This window comes from Erpetoichthys calabaricus, chromosome 18 (genome assembly GCF_900747795.2).
Source record: "Erpetoichthys calabaricus chromosome 18, fErpCal1.3, whole genome shotgun sequence".
In the NCBI taxonomy this organism is placed as follows: Eukaryota; Metazoa; Chordata; class Cladistia; order Polypteriformes; family Polypteridae; genus Erpetoichthys; species Erpetoichthys calabaricus.
The window spans coordinates 87,406,784-87,431,407 of record NC_041411.2 but is presented as its reverse complement, the minus strand read 5'-3'; the positions used below and the strand labels follow the sequence as shown (position 1 = coordinate 87,431,407).

Sequence of the window (24,624 nt, the reverse complement as noted above, 5' to 3'; positions counted from 1 at the left end):
CAATATAAATTAACACATTGAATTGTTTTATTAAGAAAATTAATAAAGAATAATTTTATAAGAAGGCATGTGTGAAGTTTCCCTTATACTCCTAGCTGGTCCTCTTCTTTAATAACCAAAATCTGGTTGCCGCCATAAATAGATGGATACGCCAGACATTGGCTTTCATGACACTAAGATAAGCATTTAAAAAATACACACTAACCTAGGAAAATGAAAGATGGCCCCTGCTAACCCTGTCCAAGAACAACAACATTCATTTATGTAGCACATTTACAAGACCTCAAAGAGAAAGTTTCAAGAAAAGATAAAACAAATAAGCTTATTTAAGAATATTAATGAATAAGTAAGAGAAAGGGAAAAAATCATAATGATCTTATAAAACATAGATACTGTATATAATTAGTAGAAGAATACTGTCCTTATATACAATATCATAATGTAAGTCTCTAAAGTTTCTGAATAGGCAATTTGTGATGTGTATAGATAGATAGATAGATAGATAGATAGATAGATAGATAGATAGATAGATAGATAGATAGATAGATAGATAGATAGATAGATAGATAGATAGATAGATAGATAGATAGATAGATAGATAGATAGATAGATACTTTATTAATCTCAATGTGAATATATATGAAGGAAAGAAAAAACAGTTCTCACTCTCATACATCTGCCTTACAAGCTGCTATGCATATGCACCACAATGCCTGGAATTATTAATATAAGCGACACCACCACATCACAAAGGCACACACACTATCGTTTTGCAATGCTTTTACAATGAAATAATATTGATTAGAACATTGAGGATAACATCCATCCATTTTCCAACCCGATGAATACGAACACAGGGTCACAGGGGTCTGCTGGAGCCAATCCCAGCCAACACAGGGCACAAGGCAGGGAACCAATCCTGGGCAGGGTGCCAACCCACTGCAGGACACACACCCACACACCAAGCACACACTAGGGCCAATTTAGAATCGCCAATCCACCTAACCTGCATGTCTTTGGACTGAGGGAGGAAACCGGAACGCCCGGAGGAAACCCACGCAGACACGGGGAGAACATGCAAACTCCACGCAGGGAGGACCCGGGAAGCGAACCCAGGTCTCCTAACTGCGAGGCAGCAGCGCTACCACTGCGCCACCGTGCTGCCCATTGAGGATAACATATAATAGTAAAATAAATATTAGATATATAATAAGACATTTCTGCGGTGGGCTGGCGCCCTGCCCAGGGTTTGTTTCCTGCCTTGCTCCCTGTATTGGCTGGGATTGGCTCCAGCAGACCCCCGTGACCCTGTAGTTAGGATGTAGCGGGTTGGATAATGGATGGACGGATAAGACATTTACACTCTGACTGCCCCACTCCACATGAATAAAGTCTAACTGCCTGTATCTGCTTACATCTCTGTGGGAATGCGGACCCCTAGCATCAAGTCTAAAAGACACAAGACATTGTTAAGTATGCAGTGATTGTGCGAGAGCAGTTTAAAGAGTATTCACTACATAATCTGTAATTTAGGGACTACGTGACAGGAAAAAGAGAGGCAATTCATCAGAAATTGAATTCAGATACAAAATGTGTTAATGCCTTAGGGTGGTGTACCCCACGCAGTCAAAAAGCATAGAGCAGGTCAGCGTACAAACCCATCTATTACTATTTTGCCTGTGAAAAGGTGCCTTCTGTGATTCTGGGGAATGTAAACTCAATCTCAAATAAGATCGACGAACTGGCTGCGCTGGTGAAAAATGTCAGAACCTACAGAGAATGCAGTTTGTTGTGTTTCTGCGAAACCTGGCTAACTAACACCATCCCAGATGCCAACGTGGAGCTACCCGGGTTTAGCACAGTTAGAGCGGACAGAGACGCAAGTACCTGTGGGAAGCACAAAGGAGGAGGACTCGCTCTCTATGTTAATACACGGTGGTGTCACTCTGGACATGTTAACATCAAAGTCTCCACTTGCTGCAGGGATATCGAACTGTTGGCCGTAAGTTTACGTCCCTACTATTTGCCCAGAGAGTTTGGACATGTCATTGTTGTTATTGTATACATTCCTCCTCGGGCAGACGTGGAGTCAGTGAGTGACATCATCCATTCCGCTGTTGCTAAGTTACAAACGCAGCACCCTGAGGTGCTTGTGCTAATCGCTGGAGACTTTAACCATGTGACGCTGGACAAAACATTACCTGCATTCTCCCAGTATGTGGACTGTAACACCCGGGGAAATAAGACTATTGATTTACTGTATGCAAACGTTAAAGATGCATACAGCACCACCCCGCTGCCTGCGCTTGGGAAAGCAGATCATAACCTGGTTCTGCTTCAGCCTCACTATAAACCAAAAGTGAGAGTCCTACCTGTAACCACACGATCATTCAGGAAGTGGACCCCGGAGGCTGAGAATACTCTGAGAGAATGTTTTGGAACTACAGACTGGGATATCCTGCAGGGATCTCATAATGAGAACATTGAGGAAGTTGTTGACTGCACTACTGACTACATCAACTTCTGTATGGACATTGTAGTTCCAGTAAGAACAGTATGCTGCTATGCTAACAACAAGCCATGGATTACAAGTGACATCAAGGGCCTTTTGAATCAGAAGAAAAGGGCTTTTAAAGACGGTGATCAGCATGAGCTCAAGCGCGTGCAGAAGGAACTCCGAGTCCAACTCAGGGCGGCGCAGGAGCAGTACAGGAGAAAGCTGGAGCAGAAGTTGCAGAATAACAGCATGAAGAAAGTGTGGGATGGGATGAAGATCATCACTGGCTGCAGCTCGAAGCGGGGTACCACCATTGAGAGAGACGTGAAGAGAGCAAACCAAATGAACAACTTTTTTAACAGGTTTGACCACCCTAACCCACTGTCACTCTCACCTTGGAGTACTGCACCCTCCACACATCCTTCTGCTGATACCAGCATAGGAAAGACATCCCCACCCATAATTACAACAGTGCAAGTGAGCAGAGAGCTGAGGAGACTTCGTGCCAGCAAAGCAGCGGGTCCAGATGGAGTATCGCCACGACTGCTGAAGGTCTGTGCATCGGAGCTGGGGGGTCCTCTACAGCGCATCTTCAACCTGAGCCTGGAACAGGGGAGAGTCCCGAGGCTTTGGAAAACATCTTGTATCACCCCAATCCCAAAGGTATCACGTCCTAGTGAGCTGAATGACTTTCGGCCTGTTGCTCTGACATCACATGTGATGAAGACCATGGAGAGGCTGCTGCTTCACCACCTTAGGCCACAGGTTCAACACGCCCTTGACCCTCTGCAGTTTGCATATCAGGAGAAGGTGGGAGCGGAAGATGCCATCATCTATATGCTACACCGATCCCTCTCTCACTTGGACAGAGGCAGTGGTGCTGTAAGAATTATGTTTCTAGACTTCTCTAGCGCCTTCAACACAATCCAACCTCTGCTCCTTAGGGACAAGCTGACAGAGATGGGATTAGATTCATACCTAGTGGCATGGATCGTGGACTATCTTAAAGACAGACCTCAGTATGTGCGTCTTGGGAACTGCACATCTGACATTGTGGTCAGCAACACAGGAGCGCCGCAAGGGACTGTACTTTCTCCGGTCCTGTTCAGCCTATATACATCGGACTTCCAATACAACTCGGAGTCCTGCCATGTGCAAAAGTTCGCTGATGACACTGCTATCGTGGGCTGTATCAGGAATGGGCTGGAGGAGGAGTATAGGGACCTAATCAATGACTTTGTTAAATGGTCCGACTCAAACCACCTACACCTGAACACCAGCAAAACCAAGGAGCTGGTGGTGGATTTTAGGAGGCCCAGACCCCTCATAGACCCAGTGATCATCAGAGGTGACTGTGTGCAGATGGTGCAGACCTATAAATATCTGGGAGTGCAGCTGGATGATAAATTAGACTGGACTGCCAATACTGATGCGCTGTGCAAGAAAGGACAAAGCCGGTTATACTTCCTTAGAAGGCTGGCTTCCTTCAACATCTGCAATAAGATGCTGCAGATGTTCTATCAAACAGTTGTGGCGAGCGCCCTCTTCTACGCAGTGGTGTGCTGGGGAGGCAGCATTAAGAGGAAAGACGCCTCACGCCTGGACAAACTGGTGAGGAAGGCAGGCTCTATTGTTGGCATGGAGCTGGACAGTTTGACATCTGTGGCAGAGCGAAGGGCGCTCAGCAGGGTCCTATCAATTATGGAGAATCCACTGCATCCACTTAATAGTATCATCTCCAGACAGAAGAGCAGCTTCAGTGACAGACTGCTGTCACTGTCCTGCTCCACAGACAGATTGAGGAGATCGTTCCTCCCCCAAACTATGCGACTCTTTAATTCCACCAGGGGGGGTAAACGTTAATATTTAACATTATACATAGTTATTGTCTGTTTTTTTTCACCTGTATTATTATCATTCTTTAATTTAATATTATTTATTGTATCAGTATGCTGCTGCTGAAGAATGTGAATTTCCCATTGGGATTAATAAAGTATCCATCCATCCATCCATCCATCCATCCATCCATCCATCCATCCATCCATCCATCCATCCATCCATCCATCCATCCATCCATCCATCCATCCCGGCTGTGGTATTGTATAGGCTCTAAGAATACACTTGTAAGGATAGTCAGTCTCGCGAAAGTGCTTCTTCATAATGCCTGCTAAGTCAATAAAGATGTAGTCATTGGAGCTGATTAAGTATGGGCAGGAAAATTGTGGATCTTTTCAAATAATATTAGTGATCTAAGGTGGCAGTTCAAAGCTTATAAAAAATAAAAAATGAAATAAAGAGAGATGATATGACTGATCTTTGTCATTTACAGGAATATTTTAAAAAAACTGAAGTGTGAAAGACAACTATGGATGACAATAGTGAGAAACTGCTAGGAGTGAAGTAACAAATTAGTGTCACCAATCCATATTAGGAGCAGTTATATTTATATAACATGGCCAAGAATTGATCTGGTCATAAAACAAACAAAATATATGTCTCTTCAAATTTTGCTGTATTAACAAATCATGTCCTGGGTCAGTATTTCCAAGTGGCAGAATCTGGGGGATGTGGTACAGCAGTGGTGGTGTGTGCCTCCTCCTGCCCACTCGGCATCTTAAGTCATATGCAATAAACATATATCTTAAAGGATTTTTTTAGGGTCTTTTTATACTAATTCATAAATATTTTTAATGTAGGATACTTCCTTCTGTGTATCTGCACTTGGTTGTTCCTCAAAAAATGTTAGATCACAAAAAAAGGAGAAAACCCATATAAAATGTATAAAATCCGTTTGCAATGCAGGACGGTGTTATAATATGGTAGAAAGTTCCTCAGGTGTGCCTCCCTGCAGATTATTTGTATAAAGAGATTCAGTATCATGCATACTCAGAATGTGTGCAGAATGGTGAGGTAACTGTTGTATTTGACAGAAACATTTTGATGTCTTTTTTTGCACAGCAGAAATGTGTGAGTTCTGTAAGAGGATTTAACACAGAATTGGTGACTGAAATAATTGAGCTACTGATAGGATTGTTAAAATCTTTATGCTTCTTACATAATAAATATGGTGGCAGGGTGGCGCAGTGGTAGCGCTGCTGCCTCGCAGTAAGGAGACCTGGGTTCGGTTCCTGGGTCCTTCCTGTGTGGAGTTTGCATGTTCTCCCTGTGTCTGTGTGAGTTTCCTCCCACAGTCCAAAGACATGCAGGTTAGGTGACTTGGCCATCCGAAATTGTCCCTGGTGTGTGTGTGTGTGCCCTGTGGTGGGCTGGCACCCTACCCAGGATTTGTTTCTGCTCTGTGCTGGCTGGGATTGGCTCCAGCAGACCCCCGTGACCCTTATATAGCGGGTTGGACAATTACTGACTGACATAATAAATAGAAAAAGGGTATGGGCATAGATTGATAGCGTGAATAAAACGGCTAGGTTTTTATTGTATGAAGAAAATTAGAAGCTAGTGATTTAATTTTCCTAGACATGAGCTGCAGGGTCTCTTTTTAAGGAATTCATAGCACTCAGTGCCCCTTCTTCTAAATACTTCTCCAGAATGTATTGCTTTTAAACAGAGATATTTTGTTATGTTGTCTGAATATGAAATCCATGTTTTTTTCCTGCAATAGTTATCCTGTTTTCTTTTACTATGGCAGTGGCCATTATTCTTTAAAGTGTTTTACTTTTCTGTTTTACAGGGAGGAGCGATTTCCATTCTAGCAGCCTGTGATAAACCAAATGACTTTGCAGGAGTGATACTAATAGCACCAATGGTTATCATGAACCCAGAGTCAGCGACCCCTTTCAAGGTAAACAAATTTGAAACTGTTCACAATAAAGTTGTATCTTTAGTTCACAGCACCAACTTTCCTCCACTGGAACTCTTAAAATGCTTCAATTTTGAACTAATATGCCAGTTGTCTGTGGGCAGAGATTAGTCTTCTGAGGCTTCCATTAAGTATGAAGCATTTACACCATACTGTGAGTTTTATAGCTGCTGTTTCATATAAAACAAATGGAAAGGTCTGACAGACACAGAAGTCTCCTCTGTGGTTTATGAATTCATTAAATCTGCATTCCTTCTGTACGGAAGCTCTGGATATGTCGAGTTGTCATAGGAACAGTCTGTTTACACAGAGGACCACAGAAATTGTTAAGTGTCATCCTACAGCATCCTCACCCGTTACCTGGCAGCGGGTTACAAACCGCTAGACCATCATGACCATCATGGGGCAAACTAGTACCTCAAACCAGTGCCTTGAACGTTCCATTGTATGGTTTATTGAATATATGGGTATGTGCTTATTACCTTTGAATGTCCATATAGAAAAACGTTTTTTATTAACTCAAGTTTTTCTCTAAAATCTTAAAATTGTCTTTTATTTTATGCTCAAAGTTCTGTCTCCCCTAGAGTTATTCCTTGTTGTTCGCTCATCTTGAATACAAACAGGGTTACCCTTCCACTTCTATGCCCTGTTAAAAGAACATGTGGTACAGAGCTATGCAGTCTAAATACACTTCTTAGCATAATCAGCAGATGACGCTAGCCCGGGCCTCCATTGAAATTGTCACTCCTCCCACATCGATGTAGAAGTCTTTGTTGCAAAGTAAAAATGATCTTAAAGAGTCTTTGTTCAGGGAAAAATACCCAAGTTTAACTGCTGAAAAGTCAAGAGTGGGAAGAAAACTTGAGGACACAATATTTAATTCCAATGACAACCATAAAGGAGGACCTGGGGGACAGTGACATCCATTGCTAGACTAGATGCAGCATAAAAGCCCAATGGTTTCAAGATCTGATAGGGAAACTCTACCCTCAACCTTTCTGTGAATCTGACCCAATTTCTGCTTTTTTTTAAATTTATTTATTAATTTTATTGTAATCATTCCATACATATAGATTAATTTATAACAATAAAGAATTGAAGACAAATCAGACCCCACCCTTGAGAAGGAGAGCGTAGCCAAAGGAGAATTGCTTAAGGCTTTTTAATAGGGCAAAAATAAAGAAAAGAAAGGAAGAAATATATATAGGTAAATAAATAAAACGGAGAAGGGAAATAAATGCGGTGATAATTATTTCTCTTATTCTAAAATAATATTGATTAGATCCTGCCAGGTTTTGAAAAAATTTTGTACGGATCCTCTAACTGAGAATTTGATTTTTTCCAATTTCAAATAATATAAAACATCGGTTTCCCACTGACTTATCAGAGGAGAGTTAGGATTCTTCCAATTTAACAGAATAAGTCTGCGTGCCAAAAGTGTAGTGAATGCAATCACCGTTTGCTTGTCCTTCTCCACTTCAAGTCCGTCTGGAAGAACACCGAACACAGCTGTTAGTGGGTTAGGAGGGATTGTGACCCCAAGGCTGTCTGAGAGGCACTTAAAACTTTTGGTCCAAAATGATGTTAATTTGGTGCAGGCCCAAAACATGTGACCCAGTGAGGCAGGAGCTTGGTTGCAGCGCTCGCAGGTTGGATCTTGCCCTGGAAACATTTTGGACAGTTTTAAGCGAGACAGATGAGCTTGATATATAATTTTTAGTTGAATAATTCTATGCTTTGTGCATATGGAACTCGAGTGAATTCTCTGCTTTGCTACCTTCCACTCCTTTTCTGATATATTGATTAAGAGATCTTCTTCCCAATGTCCTCTTGGGTCTTTGAAAGGTAGGGACTCTAATAAGATTTTATATAATGTGGAAATGGTGTCTAATTCCTCGAAATGGAGCAGTATTTTTTCCAGCATGGTGGAGGGTACGAGATGAGGAAAATCGGGCAGTTTCTGTTTAACAAAATTTCTAATTTGAAGATAGTAAAAGAAATGTGTAGCTGGGAGGTTGAATTTGGAATGTAATTGTTCAAAGGATGCAAATATGTTGTCTATATAAAGATCTCTGAGCGTTTTAATCCCAAATCTTTTCCAGGTATTAAAAACTGGATATGTTTGCGAGGGTTGAAAGAGGTGGTTCTTTGAAGAGGTGCCACAGATAAAAGATTCTCCATCTTAAATTGCTTTCTAAGTTGGTTCCATATTCTGAGTGAGTAAAGCACAATTGGGGTATTAGTATATTTGTGATAACTTGCATTTATTGGAGAGCAGAGCAGGGAATATAAAGAAGTACTACAGGATTTTACTTCTATTGCGGACCAAGCCTGTGTATGTTCATTTATTTGTGTCCAGGTTTTTATGGCTTGTATGTTTGCTGCCCAGTAATAAAACTGAAAATTAGATAAGCCATGCCACCTTCTGCCTGAGGTCTTTGTAGGGTCGCTCTTCAGATACGTGGGTGTTTTGAGTTCCAAATGAATGAGGTTATTGTTGAGTCTAATTGCTTAAAAAACGATTTATTGATATATATTGGAATGTTTTGAAATAAAAAAAGAGGTTTAGAAAGGATATTCAACTTAACAACGTTAATTCTTCCGGCTAGAGTGAGATGAAGGGTTGACCATCTATGCAAGTCTTGCTTAATTTTTTCCATACAGACGGCAAAATTTTGTTGATAAAGATCTTTATGTTTACTTGTGATATTTACCCCTAGGTATTTAAACTGATATACTATGGTAAAAGGTAGGGTGTCCAATCAGACCCAATTTCTCCTTTTTTTGTGTCTCACAGACTGCAAATTAGGGTGGAGGGGACCCCCTTTGCGAAACTCCACTGACCGTCATCCCATTTACCCTTTGTAGAAATGACACTTACCGTTATTCCATCCCCCTTGGACTGTTATCCCTTTCCCCTGGGTGAATTGCTAATGCAGGTCGTAATGGAGCAGTGGCGTTTGGTTTTAACTGCCCACATCGACCCATCGCAAGACACTCCGCAAACTGTACACAGCTCTTTCCCATTACGTACTATTTTCAATCACGACTCTGCATGACTCAAATTCACACAACACGTTGCAAACCATAGTTTAAGATCCTAGGAGAGTATTTAATAGTAGGTCTTTTCTGTCCAATAAGAAGTTCGATTAGTATTCATCGGCGGGAGGAAGTGGAAACAAAGCAATAACTGAGTTTAAGTAAGGTGCAATATTTATTTTTATGATAGCCAGACTGAACCTAGAAGACAGAGACAAGGACAACCATGAATTCACAGAATCTCTAGCGCTACAGAAACCTTAGTGACAGTTTTACATAATTGTATTTGGCAACAAAGGGGAAATGTCTATACCTAAACACTTACTGTATATTGAAGTAGATAACAAGATGAAAGGAATATTGTTAACTGTAAGAATTTAGAAGTAGGACAGCAGATTTTGACCAGTGTATCTTCTAACCGGAGACTTGCTCTTAGGAATCAAATAATTTTAGCAAAAGTAAAGTGCCATGTGCTTATGGAAATATTTGATGACTGGAGCCATGCATCAAGATTGTGATATTTAATTTGTGCCCCCTCAAGGAATGGCTAAGGGCTTGAGTGAAAAAGTGAAAAGCAGGCCATCAGCAATGAAATGCATTCTGGGTCAGAGAATGCAGAGGATGCCATTACAGTGGGATGACACCCACAGTACAGAATTTTTTGGCCTGTTTCAGGTCATTGTAGCAGACATAACCAGCAGCACACATGCATTTAAGATGAGCCAGATATAAAAGAAACCGACATGTTTAATAACAATAATAGTAATCATATTAGTAGTAGAAGTAGTAATAATAATAATAATAGTAGCAGTAGTAGTAATAAAAAAAAGTAATAAAAATAATAATAGTAGTAGTAGTAATAATAAAAATTATTATTATTATTGTTGTTGTTGTTGTTGTTATTATTAGTGGTAGCAGTAGTAGTAGCATTATAATAACATTAGTATTATTATTATTAATAATAATAATAATAATAATTTTATTTATATAGCACCTTTTCCATGCTCTGTTTGACTTTCTTGCTTAGGTCACTAAAGTTGGGAAGGAGTAAAATATGGTGACTGTTGGTTGTGATTTCTTCTCCCTTACATAAGGGCAGTATGTTGGTCTAAAGTAGTTGAGGAACTTTACTACCAGTGGCCTAGGATGAGAGAAGCTATGGTTCATAATGTGAGTCCAATGGCACCTTTTCACATTGTGAGCAAAGTGGAGGAGAACTGGCCATCATTTTTTTTACTTTAATTGCATTGGCACTCTCAGTATTCTCCATTATACACAGAATACAAACATTTCTGCACCATTTTTTGTCTTCAAGCTCAACCAGCTTCTTGATTTAGAAATGGACCCGCTCCTCCAGTATTTTAAGTTGCTTTTTCGTGTTGATGGCTTTGAACAAATTCCACTGAGATCTTTTTTTGCTCATCTTTAAACTCCTCCAGACCAAGCATTATTGCAGTAATGTCAGCTGTAAATTCTGCTGGATTGAGTAGGTCATGGCCACCAGTTGTTCAGCAACAGTGGGCCTAATGTTATTGAATAACACCTCTGTGTGAAAACACTTACTCTGTCTGCTGTGTCTATTTCTACATGATGGGTTTTCTTTGTTGAGCTGGTAACATCTTTGTGATACCATCTTGACTCAGAAGGCACTGTCATGAAGCGAGAGTACTTTAATTAGAGTATAGCATAGTAAAGTATTCACCCTTAAGACATTTTTAGAATTTTATTCTTCCAATTTTCACACATGATCGAGGCTGGGATTGCTAAATACTTATTTTGTGTTTTATATTTTAATTAATTTAGATCATTTTGTAGAAATCTATTTTCACTTGGACATTAAAGAGTCGTTTTCTGCTGATCAGTGTGAAAAAGGCCTAATTAAATCCTCTGTGATTTAATGTTGTATAACAAAAAAAATGTGACAAGTCCCAAGGGGATGAATACAATTTATAAGCACTATATGTCATTTTTTGAATAAACTGAGGAAACAAATTCCTTGGAGCAGCCTCATCAAATAAAGCATCCAAGGTCACACAATCCCACATTTTACAATAATGACGAACACATCAAAAGCGTGAAATAACACAAATGAAATTATGTAGTGATGTGTTAAACTGTGCATCTATCTCTCCTTCTTCTAAACCAGCTCATCCTGAGCAGGGTTGCTGGGAAGCTGGAGTCAGTATCAGCAAGTAATCTAAACTATCTTGTGTTTTCAGTTTTTCAGAGTAGCCACTCTTTGCCTTGATGACAGCTTTGCACACTCTTGGCTTTCTCTCAGCCAGATTTATGAGGTAGCCACCTGCAGTGCTTTTCCAACAGTCTTGAAGGAGTTCCCACATATGCTGAGCACTTGTTAGTCACTTTTACTTTACTGTCTGGTCCAACTTATCCCACGGCATTTCTGCTGTGTTTAGGTTAGGTGACTGTTTAACCATCTGCTGGAATTCTGCTTTGCTGCCAAATATCTCTTAAACACTCCCTTGAGGTGTGTTTTGTGTCATTGTCCTGTTGAAAAATACAACAGCCCTTCTAAGCGCAAACCAGAAGGTATGGGGTGTCTTTTCAGAATTCTGTGTGCCTTCAGTTTTGCAGAATTTGCTGAAAGTAACACCAGCAAAACAACTTCTCACAGTCACACCTTCTCCCCCATGATTTACAGTGAGAACCATACATTTTGACATCATCTGATCACCTTTTCTGCGTCTCGCAAATCCAAAGAAAGAGAGAAGAAAATAAATCTAGAAAGTAAAGACCAATAAGTCTTACTTCTACAACATTTAAGATTACGGAAGCTAAAATCAGAAAAATACTTGTACACAAATAATGTTATAATAAGCAGCCAGCAGAGTTTATGAAAGGATACTTTTGTGATAACAGTCTACACTAGTAAAAGGTGTAGTAGGTAAAATTAAAACATCCATAATTTACTTAGTGTTTTAAATACCTTTTACTGTGATTCTTTGATTTTGAAGTTAGATCCTACTTTTGTGTCTATAAACAATTTGAGAAATAAAAAGTATGTTCAAGTGTCATATTTGCTGTGTACTAATCCATATGTAGACAATGAAAAACTCAAAATATGATAGATTCTACTATTAAATGTAAATTTAATATAGTAAAGAATGTAATCTTCTTCTTCTTTCGGCTGTTGCTGTTAGGGGTCGTCACAGCGGATCATCTTCTTCCATATCTTTCTGTCCTCTACATCTTGTTTGGTCACACCCATCACCTGCATGTCCTCTCTCACGAAATCCATAAACCTTCGCTTAGGCCTTCCTCTTTTCCTGTTCCCTGACAGTTCTATCTTTAACATCCTTTTCCCAATATACCCAGCATCTCTCCTCTGCACATGTCCAAACCAACGCAATCTCGCCTCTCTGACTTTGTCTCCCAACCGTCAAATTTGAGCTGACCCTCTAATGTCCTCATTTCTAATCCTATCCATCCTTGTCACACCCAATGCAAATCTTAGAATATTTAACTCTGCCACCTCCAGCTCTGTCTCCTGCTTTCTGGTCTGTGCCACCGCTCCAACCCATATAACATAGCTGGTCTCACTACCATCCTGTAGACCTTCCCTTTCACTCTTGCTGAAACCCATCTGTCACAAATCACTCCTGACACTCTTCTCCACCCATTCCACCTGCCTACACTCTCTTTTTCATCTCTCTTCCACAATCCCTATTACTCTGTACTGTTGATCCCAAGTATTTAAACTCATCCACCTTCACCAACTCTACTTCCTTGCATCCTCACCATTCTACTGACCTCCCTCTCATTCACACACATGTATTCTGTCTTGTTCCTACTGACCTTCATTCCTCTCCTCTCTAGAGCATATCTTCACCTCTCCAGGGTCCCCTCAACCTGCTCCCTTCTATCGCTACAGATCAAAATGTCATCAGCAAACATCATAGTCCAGGGGGACTCCTGTCTAATCTTGTAAAGACAAAATACTCCCAAATACAAAGTACATTACTATTTATTAGATTCATTATGTAAAATACAAGTACAACTAACTTTTTAATGTTATAAATATATTCATCATATACAATCTTGGCCCTAATCAAAGTTGCTTCTGGCCTTCTAATTTATAATTACTTTGTAGCCACTTTGACACATGCAGGGAATTCCAGGAATTTATGAATTAATTTACCAGGTCAAGGTCACTTGTGAACAAAGCGTAGTATGGAATGCCTGGAAAGTCTGCTGAGCAAACTCACATACCAAAAACGTATACAATTCCCTCCAGTTTCATAGGTTGGAACATTTGTGAACAAAGTCAGAAAACTGCCAGGTAAAACACACAAAACATTACTGCATCTTCACCTACGATGAGGTGACTTTCATTCAAGTGAACTGATCCTCACATACATGGTGGGTGACAAGTAGCTATATGTAAGGGTATCTGTTTAAAAATCCTGGAAATTAGATGCATTTTGATATAAAGCAGCTTCTCTCAGTCCAGTTCAAAAAGAAGAATAATCGATCCTGGTCACCACCAAAGGCATTTATGTGCACAGAACTCATTTTGCAACAGTGAATATCACTCGGAAACAGGGTGGGTTTTGGGGGAACAGAGTGTGCAGTTCTTCATAGTATTTTTTAGGAAACCAAAAATATAGTTTGTGTCCATAAATGCTCCATCGTTGACTTTGCTGTACAATTTACAAAATAATCATTGATGGATTTCCATTCACGTAAGTATTTTACCTAAAGCATGTAGGTTTATTTTTTTAAACTGATATTGCCAATCAAAACAATTAACATGGCCATCTTTGAGTATTTCACACTTACTGTGATATGTGCCTCATTATTATTACAAAATGAACTCATTCGTCTGTTCAATGGCATGACTTCTAAGTGTTAGGTCTGCTCCAAATATATAAAAGACAAATAAATATCCAGCAGTTGTATAAAGCTGTACTCTTCTGTGAAGCATTGTGAAACTGCATTGTAAACCTGTGAAGTTAAACCAAAGCCTATAATTAGTTATAATTGGATCGTCTTGGGTCTGTTCACTTAATTGGTTTCATGTTTTTGTTATAATTAGAATCTATGGTAATTATAAGAAATGGCAATGCCTTTCTTTTAGTTTATTCATAATCTCTTCTAAAACATTATGGAAATAGAGGCTGTTTATTTCAACAAAGTTCAGTGAGGGGTAAAATTTATTTTCCTTTAGAGTATAAAGATAAGACTGAGCCATATCTGAAATGACTGTATATGAGAATTCCACACAAATGAAGATTAAACTAGGCATTAATTGTTTTCATAAGCATGCCCCAATTAAGAATTCATGAATCATTCTTCAGTCAGTTATATTTTGCATTAACTGACTAAAGTACAGCAGCGAAAATTAATGTAATGTTAGGAGAAAGCAATTCATTCTCCTAGGAAATTAGCATGGTTTTGAAATTTGACAGCCAGTATGTCAGGATTTCTTGAAAAATGATTCTCTCATACAACAGGCACTAATATTCAGATGTACCGTATCTAACTACATATTATAAAGCATTCACGACTGTGCTAAGCAATTATGACTGCTGTCTCGCATCTTCAGAGTTCTGGGATTAAATCCCAATCTGGTCACTGATGATGATGATGATGATGAAGATGATTAATGGATTGAAGGCCAGATGTCCACATGACTGTCATCATCTATTTCTTCCACATGAAGCCTGAAAACTGTGAGGACTGATTGAGATCATTTATGTTAGATAGAATGCCCAGTGGAGGCTGGGTGGTCTCGTGGCCTCGGAGCCCCTGCAGATTTTTTTTTTTTTATTTTCTCCAGCCCTCTGGAGTTGTTTTGTTTTGTTTTTCTGTCCTCCCTGTCCATCGGACCTTACTTTATTCTTTGTTAATTAGTATTGCCTAATTTTTATATTTTTCTTTTTTCTTTCTTCATCTTGTAAAGCACTTTGAGCTACATCATTTGCATGAAAACATGCTATAGAAATAAATGTTGTTGTTATGTAGAGTTTTCATGTTTTCCGTGTCAGCATGAGTTTTTTCAAGATAGTCTGGTGTCCTCCCACACCTCAAAGATGCATTGGTTAGGATCATTTGTGATTGTAAATGAGACCATTAAAGGCCATATCAGGTTACAGGGCTTTTCCAGTGATTTCCAGTCATAGCCATCATTTTCATAATCTTAGCAAGTGAAACCAGTCATATAATGTGACGTGCTCAGCAACTCACTCCATCTAAACCACGGCTTACCCCGATAATTTCAAATAGGTTTGATTTTTGTCTTTAGTTGTAGGTGTGGATTCTGTGCACATGAGAGCCAACAGCCAATGAGAGCTCATCCAGAAGTACAACTCATATAATGCAGCAACAAGGAATAAGGAACACAAGGGCTTTGGACCTCACAAACATGATCTGTTTGACGTCTCATGTTTTATGTACCACGACAGAATGGAAAACATAAAAAACGTCCAAGATTACGACTAAACGCACCATGTCTGTTAACCTTTCATAAAGCATGGTCTCCATCTGGCAGCAGGCTATTGGCTATCACAAAAAGGAATTTTGCATGACTGCGCTGGAAGGTTGCCACTCAGTAGGTAAATGTGACATACCCAGCAACTTTCAAATATGTAAGCTGACACGGTCCTATGACAAGATCAGCAACTACACTTGGCAAATCTGACACAACGCCATAACTAGAAGTCACATAAAATGTGACTCGGCTTAAGTGTTAAAGTGGGTGTGCAAGTTAGCATTTCCTGGGCTCTGGCTAGTGTTGCCCGTTCATTGCATCGTTTGCTTCAGTGAAAGGCTCTGTCCCGACATAAGCAAATTCATAAATTAAATTGATGAAGAAAGGAAAGGGCATGTTATGAACATCAATTAAGTTTTAAATAATATACACAGTAATTAGTCATCCTTAATAATTGAAACCCTCCTGTAAAGTCATCTTCTAAAATTATATAGGGAGCTGAAGTATGCAATTAAACAGAAGTTGCTGAACAATGGATAAAAAATGTAACAACCTTTTTAAAAATCACTTCCATAAGTGCAAGACACAGTAGCTCAGTCTTTGAATACTTCGGTGTTTTCAGATTACGCACATAGTTATACTCAACATTCCAAGTGTTAAAATCTTTGCTTTCTCAGATGTCAGAATGGACATAATAAAGAATATCTTTTTACCAGGATGGTCCAAATGTTGTGATGTTAGAGCAAGTATTCTGCGGTATAGTATAGATGTGAAATGTATTATTTGTCATTACAATGTTCAAAGGGTTCACATTCAAACAAAAGAATATGGAAACATACAGGAGTGGAGAATAAACAGATGAGATTTCTACACATGAAGTGATGAAGTCTGCACTTCAGAATTTAGCCCAAGAATAGTGTGTGTTGATAAAATGGTTAGGGCTCATTGTGACTAGGGGGGGCCTTTATTGAGACTCTGGTTTGCACCAAGTATGGCGTCAACACTTCTACTATTTTGTAGTAGTGAGACATTTTGTTGTCCTGCTTTAAAAGCTGCCAAGTTGAGTCTGCAGGCTTACTTTATTGGGGCCTGAAACACCCCATCCCCACCTCCATTACCTAACAGGAAAACAAAATGAGAAGAATAAAGGCTTGATTTTGTAATACGTTTATCAACACGGTCAATACAACACCACACCACTCTAAGATGAATTAAACATACTGTATGTGAGATTCTGGTTTTTGTTTTCCGTATTTAATTTTGAGAACATCTATCATCATTTGATTTGTTACTTTTTTATTAAACAAATCAGTGGGTAGCTCATTTTTCCAGACATGTTGTTAAACATCAAGAATAAGCCCTAGAATAGAAAAATATTGCCAATAAAAAAAATAATACATTTATAAAATATATAAAAATAGCTGTTAATTGCTGTGGTCAATTTAGGAATCACCTGGTAGTCTCTGTGAGGTGATAAGAAGGCCTCGCTCAAAGCGTAGCTATGCTAGAGATGTTAGACTACTTACACACAAAAATAGCCAAGTTACTCGGGGGGCTTAATGTGGAATGCTAGTGTGCAACACCACATGTTGTTAGAAAGATAAAGTCACAGTCAGTCAGTCAGTCATCGTCCAACCCGTTATATCCTAACATAGGGTCACGGGGGTCTGCTTGAGCCAATCCCAGCCAGCAAAGGGCGCAAGGCAGGAACAAATCCCCGGGCAGGGTGCCAGCCCACCGCAGGGCACAAACATACACACACCAGGGACAATTTAGGATCGCCAGTGCACCTAACCTGCATGTCTTTGGACTGTGGGAGGAAATCCACGCAGATACGGGGAGAACATGCAAACTCCATGCAGGTCTCCTTACTGCGAGGCAGCAGCGCTACCACTGCGCCACCGTGCCACCCAATTGAGGAGAAAAATCACCAGCAGGGCTTTAGCACACTTACTGATCTTTTGAAGTGTTAAATAGCCAGTAAGAAGCTTTTTATAGACCTGAATGGAAAACAGATGCTCACATGCATTTGAACATTCCTAAGGGGTATCATTTGAAACAAGGTTAACAACCACTGAATTATTATAATGGCAAATGTAATTAATAAATATTAATAGCTTTGATGAATATATGTTGAATAAAACTGTAATTCACTGCTTTTTAAATTCATTTCGGTCAGTTACTACAGAACTGTCTACCATAATAGATGGACAAATGTCTGTGTTTGTGTGTCCATCCAGTTGCAGTGTCTGTGTTATATGTCATTTGGTATGGTTATTTATAAAAGCACTGCTGCTGTTTATGATGCACCATCTGTTGGAATAAAAAAGCAATGCGTTTTATTACTATATATATATTACAAAATACATTCCAATAGATGGTGTGCGGCAAATGTTAATGCTGAATATGTTCAACAGAGAGTAACTGCTGGATGAACAGAAATCAGCTCATCCACTTTAATGAAAGGGCAATTGTTTCTGTGTGTCTGTGTATATGTGTGTCTGTTTAGTAGCTGGGCTTAAAATGTAAAATGTAAAAATAGGCAAAATATATAGCAGAAGGCTCAAAAAATAGAAAATGATAATAAAAATACCAGACAAGGGGATAAAAAGTAATTGGTCTTTTCAGCCTATTCTGTTGTCTGATGTTAAATGCCGGCAACAGCAGTGTGGTAGCTGTAATGCTAATGACTGATAACTTCTTGTGGTGGGCAATAGTTTAGTGTAATAACGATAAATCAATATGCATGTCAGGAAACCCAAGCCCTAACAATGACGTGGCTAGCTTTGCTAAACCAGGCCAATGCAGTAGCGAGACAACAATAATGATGATACAGTATTGTAATTAAAGACCCCTGCCTGATAACACCATAGCACTATTTGCTGCATCACTACAAAAATATATATCATATATGAAATAAAAAAAAAAATACTGAATCTTGAACTTTTTAAACTCTGTTGTTTGAGACTGAACTGAACATTTCCCACCTTTTTTCTTGTTTTCTTTCTTGTAGGTCTTTCTGGCCAAACTTCTTAATCATTTACTTCCAAGCCTAACTTTGGGGCAGATTGATTCGAAATGGGTATCACGGGATCAAAAAGAGGTATATTTAATGTTTATCTGTTTATACTTCATTTTATGTATCTTTAATTAAATGAGATTTAATGCATGTGAAAAACACTCAAGACTCTTCTCTTATAGCTACTAAAACATGAAATCTCTTGAATTATGCTTTCCAACAATAAGGAGTCTTCTATGTTCAATTTCTGACATTCTACACTTTGGTCTAACACTTGTTTCATTCACAAAATAAAGTTATTAACAACATTGTCGAGAAATTCCTGTAGTTCTCTTACCACTATCTTAACAATATTCTCAGTAAGACTATGCTCGCTCCATTTAATCTACATGCACAGTAGGCCTGATTATCACCTGCCTAATTTACTGTGCAACATATTTTATTGTGCTCATTATTTAAATTGGAGAATATAACATTAGGTGTATTTGTTTAAATTAAAATAATTATTTTTTTCCAACATTGCTATGACTTTTGCTGTTAAATAATACAACTTAACTCAGTGCTTACAATAACCAAAGCCGTGTCAGGTAATATGCAGTATATGTCATACTGATGTATAACTAGATTTAGAGATCTCTCTATTATAAAAAAAAATCTTGAGACGAGACTATTGCCAAGAGATATTTTCACGTCCCGCCCTCCTCTCAACCATTTTTAACCACGCTCACGGTCCTATCACCTCCCATTTGTGTGAATGCTTTTGTCAGACACAGTTCCTGCACTCTCAGCTCTTATAAATTTTTACATTTTCCTCGCTTTAAGTTCACAATAAAAGAGGGCTTATTACAGTATGTCCAAATCATGTAAGAATTTCATCCCAAAGGGTTATCAACAGAAGAAATGAGTACGTGGGCAATCCTAGCACTGAGAAACGAAGTCAAATGAATTAACACGAAAATTGTGGATCAGTTACAAGGCAATGACAATTTTAACAGGCGACAAGAAAGGTAATACAGTAATCCCTCCTCCATCGCGGAGGTTGCGTTCCAGAGCCACCCGCGAAATAAGAAAATCCGCAAAGTAGAAACCATATGTTTATATGGTTATTTTTATATTGTCATGCTTGGGTCACAGATTTGCGCAGAAACACAGGAGGTTGTAGAGAGACAGGAACGTTATTCAAACACTGCAAACAAACATTTGTCTCTTTTTCAAAAGTTTAAACTGTTCTCCATGACAAGACAGAGATGACAGTTCAGTCTCACAATTAAAAGAATGCAAACATATCTTCCTCTTCAAAGGAGTGCGCGTCAGGAGCACAGGCTGTCAGAAAGAGAGAGGAAAGCAAACAAATCAATAGGGCTGTTTGGCTTTTAAGTATGCGAAGCACCGCCGGTACAAAGCTGTTGAAGGCGGCAGCTCACACCCCCTCCGTCAGGAGCAGGGAGAGAGAGAGAGAGAGAGAGAGAGAGACAAACATCAAAAATCAATACGTGCCCTTCGAGCTTTTAAGTATGCGAAGCATCGTGCAGCATGTCGCTTCAGGAAGCAGCTGCACAGAAGATAGCAACGTGAAGATAATCTTTCAGCATTTTTAGACGAGCGTCCGTATGGTCTAGGTGTGGAACAGCCCCCCTGCTCACACCCCCTACGTCAGGATCAGAGAAAGTCAGCGCAAGAGAGAGAGAAAAGTACGTTGGGTAGCTTCTCAGCCATCTGCCAATAGCGTCCCTTGTATGAAATCAACTGGGCAAACCAACTGAGGAAGCATGTACCAGAAATTAAAAGACCTATTGTCCGCAGAAATCCGCGAACCAGCAAAAAATCTGCGATATATATTTAAATATGCTTACATATAAAATCCGCGATAGAGTGAAGCCGCGAAAGGCGAAGCGCGATATAGCGAGGGATCACTGTATAGTACATCTTCCCCGGATAACATTAGACACCAAAGGAGATCTTGGAATGCCATTCGTATTAAAACGTTTACAGTTTCTTGTTAGAATAGCTTTTGCTATGACAATTAATAAATCACAAGGACAAACGTTCGAAAAATGATATTCACTGACAGGCAGTTATATGTTGCGTTGTCACGATGTAAATACAAACACAAAATCAAAATTCAATGCGATATTGATGAAAAGTTAATTCAAATGTTTTTACGGGAGTTTTACAGTAAAAGTGTAAATTTAAAAAGTATTTACGTGTTAATTTCAAAGCCAAAAAGAACGAAAATGCATAACACAACAAATACCTTTAGTGCAACATGAAACATAATTTTCTTTCAATTTATTATGTTTTACTGTTTTTTAATATGTTTAATTACTCGCTGTAATGTAAAATAGTTCATTCTGTTATGCATATGTAACAATTCCCATGAAAATAACAGTCTGTTTAAATTGTACATTTGCGTCCCCATACGCGAGTGGCAGATCTGCGAAGTGGCTAGCGCATAGCGCCCGCCCGGGGGTTGGTGAGTGAAGCGAGCAGGGGGCAGAGCCCCCTAGCACTATAAATATACATATGGATATAGATACAGGTGTATAGCTAAATATTTGGTATAAATTTAAATATGAGACAAATGTGTTTGTTGCAGCAAGCAACACAGAAACTTTCAGTGTGTAGCATAGCTTGCGGTTTTGTGATAAGGTTGATTTTTATACTTCTGAATTATAGTATAAGACAAAAGGCTTTGATTTTAAAGAAGTGAAGGTAAAACAGAGAGTTACTGTATCTTGGGGAAACCAAGGATAGTAGATTTTTGGGAGGATTTATCCAACTTTATACAGATTAAAGGGTAAACGTCTAGTGGTATAACTTTAGATCTAGCAGAGACTTCCCTTCTCACACTTATCATAAATTAAAATAGAGTGTTTAATGGAAAGTATCTTACCTTTCCACAGAAAGGCAAACAACAAAACAGATCTGACTTCTGACCAAAATATTTGGGAGGCGAGAGGTTTGGAGGTCCCACTGACAAAGTTAAAACATGGGACTATATTTATTTTGATAACTGCTAATCTAGAATAGAAAGACAGTAGAAGAAATGACAGTGAGGAAAATGACTCCTTGATGCAGTGGTATTTAGATGAAACAATATCCCATAGAAAAGGAGACATGTGAATGTCCAAATATTTCAATAAGACAGCTGAAGGAAAGCTGTATAGCGGAAAGACCAATTGACAGCATAAAGAATTTAGCAGAAGGCGAGCAGAACCGAGGATGAAAGAGAGACAAGAAGGAGCATTATCACCAAAGGGAAACATATTGTGAGCATTTAATGAAATTCTATAGTATGAGCCATGAGCTTCAATAGGAATGAAGAAGTCAAATTGACAAAAAGCAATATTAAGGGGCTCAAGTGAGAGAAAGGGGTTGGGGGCAGGCGCTAATACAGCACGTTGTCACACCCACTACCTGATGAACTACCTCAGCTCAAGTGAGATATGAAAAAATAAAGGAGATAACAGACAGCCCTCTGTGGCACCTTTTGTAATCCCCAAAGGGATGAGAAATAATTGGGTTAATCAAATGCGTTCTGCTCCCACCAAAACTCTTTATGTGTGTGACTTTCCATAGAAAATCAAAATTCATGTGGTCAAAAGCCTCCTCTACATCAAGAACCAGCAGAGCTGCGGCTTAGGATATCTTGCATAGTAGAAGGCGACGAATGTTATTTGCTTACTTGGGACAAATGTTACCTGCTTAGTGGGGACGATCAGGTGAAACTAACAACTTTGCATCATAATTCTTCAGGGAGGTGGAGTGATAATCACAGCAGTCAGAAGGCTCCTTGCCCTGTTTTAAGGTTAGTGTAATCAAAGCTGAATAAATTGAGGGGTTTGGATTGGGGGAGGAAATCGCCGAGTTCACATCTGCATGTAAATGGTACTAGTGGATTCGAAAGGGCAGAAAGGATCAGGTCCTGGTGATTGTCCAGAACTTAAGGAATCTATAGCTTTGTGGAGTTCTGATGATGTACCTGAGGAATACAATGAAGAGGCATCATCTATTGAAAGGGTCAAAGTTTTAAAAAAAGAATTTCCAGAAGGGTATGATTTCAATAAAAAAATCACAATAAAACTTTGCAAAGCAAGTTTTATATCCACATAGTTGTTAGTGAGGGTTACAGATTTGTTTTAAATCAATGAAACATTCGCACAAGCCTCAGATTTCCTTAATCGTAAACTCCATTCACTTGCTAGGTTATAACTCCCGATAAATAACTTGAGCTCGAGTGCGGTGAGTTTCAAATTTAGCTTTCTGAAGCAGTTTAATTCAGACCTGACATGAAAAAGTTCATCCTGGGAACTCGCCACGCAAGAGCGAGTTTCCTGCAAAGCTAAGAGGCAAGAAACTACAGCCACACTGTCAAGGTCAGGCTACCACTCTAAACTTAGTTGTTGAACAACTTCAAAGATTTTTTGCCTGCATGCACGAGCCAAGTTGCTAGTACAACCAATTGTAAAGCTGAAAACAAAACTTTTAATGGCCAATGTTAATGTTAATAAATTTTCAAGCCTAGAGGCAAACATTCGCCAAATTCTTTATTGTGCAGGAAAGGTGTGTTAAAACCTCTAACTGACAACAAGAGATGACAGCAGTGAAGGATACATATCCATTATTGCACAACAATAACCTGGGTGACTGGTAAGAAGAAAGAAGGTGAGAAGTTTAGAAATAAAAAAGTAGTCTAATCTCTAATAAGAATGGTTCAGAGTGGAGGACATTTTTATATCTCAATAGATATTGCGGAGACCTGTCTGCATTTCTTGAAAAGGTATTTCATATAAATTATTGTCACAACCTGGGATTTTGATCAGTTTAACCAGAAACTTTTATTTATCAGTCAAACACCATTTAAAAATTCCAAAACCTGAAATGTCAATAGCTTGTAAGTAATTATATCCTCCATGCTGTTGTTGATTGAACCAACTCTTCACCCAGTCCTTCTTGCAGTATTGCCAGGATAGATGGTAAGTGGCGATGGACACCCTTCTTTAGGTCTCATGTCCGATGTCGTTAAAGTCAGGCCTGTGTCTAGGCCACTCGAGAACATTTTCTTCATTTTAAACCACACCATTGCTGCTCTGGCAGTGTTCTTTGTTCTACTCAAAGACAAACTTCCTCTCCAGTTTAAGCTTTTTTTGCAGAGGGGAGCAGGTTTTTCTCTAAGATCTGTCTGTATTATTTAGAATGTATCTTCCCATTAATCCTAGCCTGATTGCCAGTAGCTTCAGCTACACACAACATAATGCTTCCATTGTAACATATTACAGTGGGGACAGTATTACCTGGCTGATACACGATGTAAGATGTATGCCACATACACTACTTGAGATTCAAGCCAAAAAATCTCAACCTCAGTCTCGTTAGAAGCCGTGTCTTTTCAGTGTCTTCCAGGAAACATTTGGCAAATTATTTAGGAGCTAATATATTTTGTATGTCTTCAGCCTGGGTCTCTTACTTGCCTGCAACTCTTCCATAAAGGCATATTTTGCTCAGTGCCTTGGAGATTGCTTAGTCATGAACATCTTATCTTCTCCAAATGCATTCTCTGATGTCTGCCAAGTGCTGTTTTAAGTTTAGAGTGGCAGCCTGACCTTGACAGTGTGGCTGTAGCTTCATAGTTTTCCACTTCTGTGTGATGGACTGCACTGAGCTCCGAAGTTTGATTGAAGTCTTTAAGATGGTCTTGCACCCTTCTGTAGATCTGTGCTTTTCTATAATTATACCCCTGACTTGATTTAAATGCTCTTTGTTTTGGAACATCTGTACTATATTGTTGGACCTCACCAGGA

At 39.1% G+C, this 24,624-nt stretch overlaps 1 protein-coding gene across 2 annotated transcripts in view; it reads left to right on the top strand.

The window, feature by feature from the left end:
• Positions 1 to 24,624, top strand: part of mgll (monoglyceride lipase) — a 204,865-nt gene that overhangs the window by 110,266 nt on the left and 69,975 nt on the right. For both annotated transcript variants that reach the window (XM_028824024.2, XM_051921170.1), the window contains exons 5-6: positions 6,186 to 6,296; positions 18,818 to 18,907. In XM_028824024.2, coding sequence (XP_028679857.1) covers positions 6,186 to 6,296; positions 18,818 to 18,907 — 201 coding nt within the window. The remainder of the gene's footprint in view (positions 1 to 6,185; positions 6,297 to 18,817; positions 18,908 to 24,624) is intronic.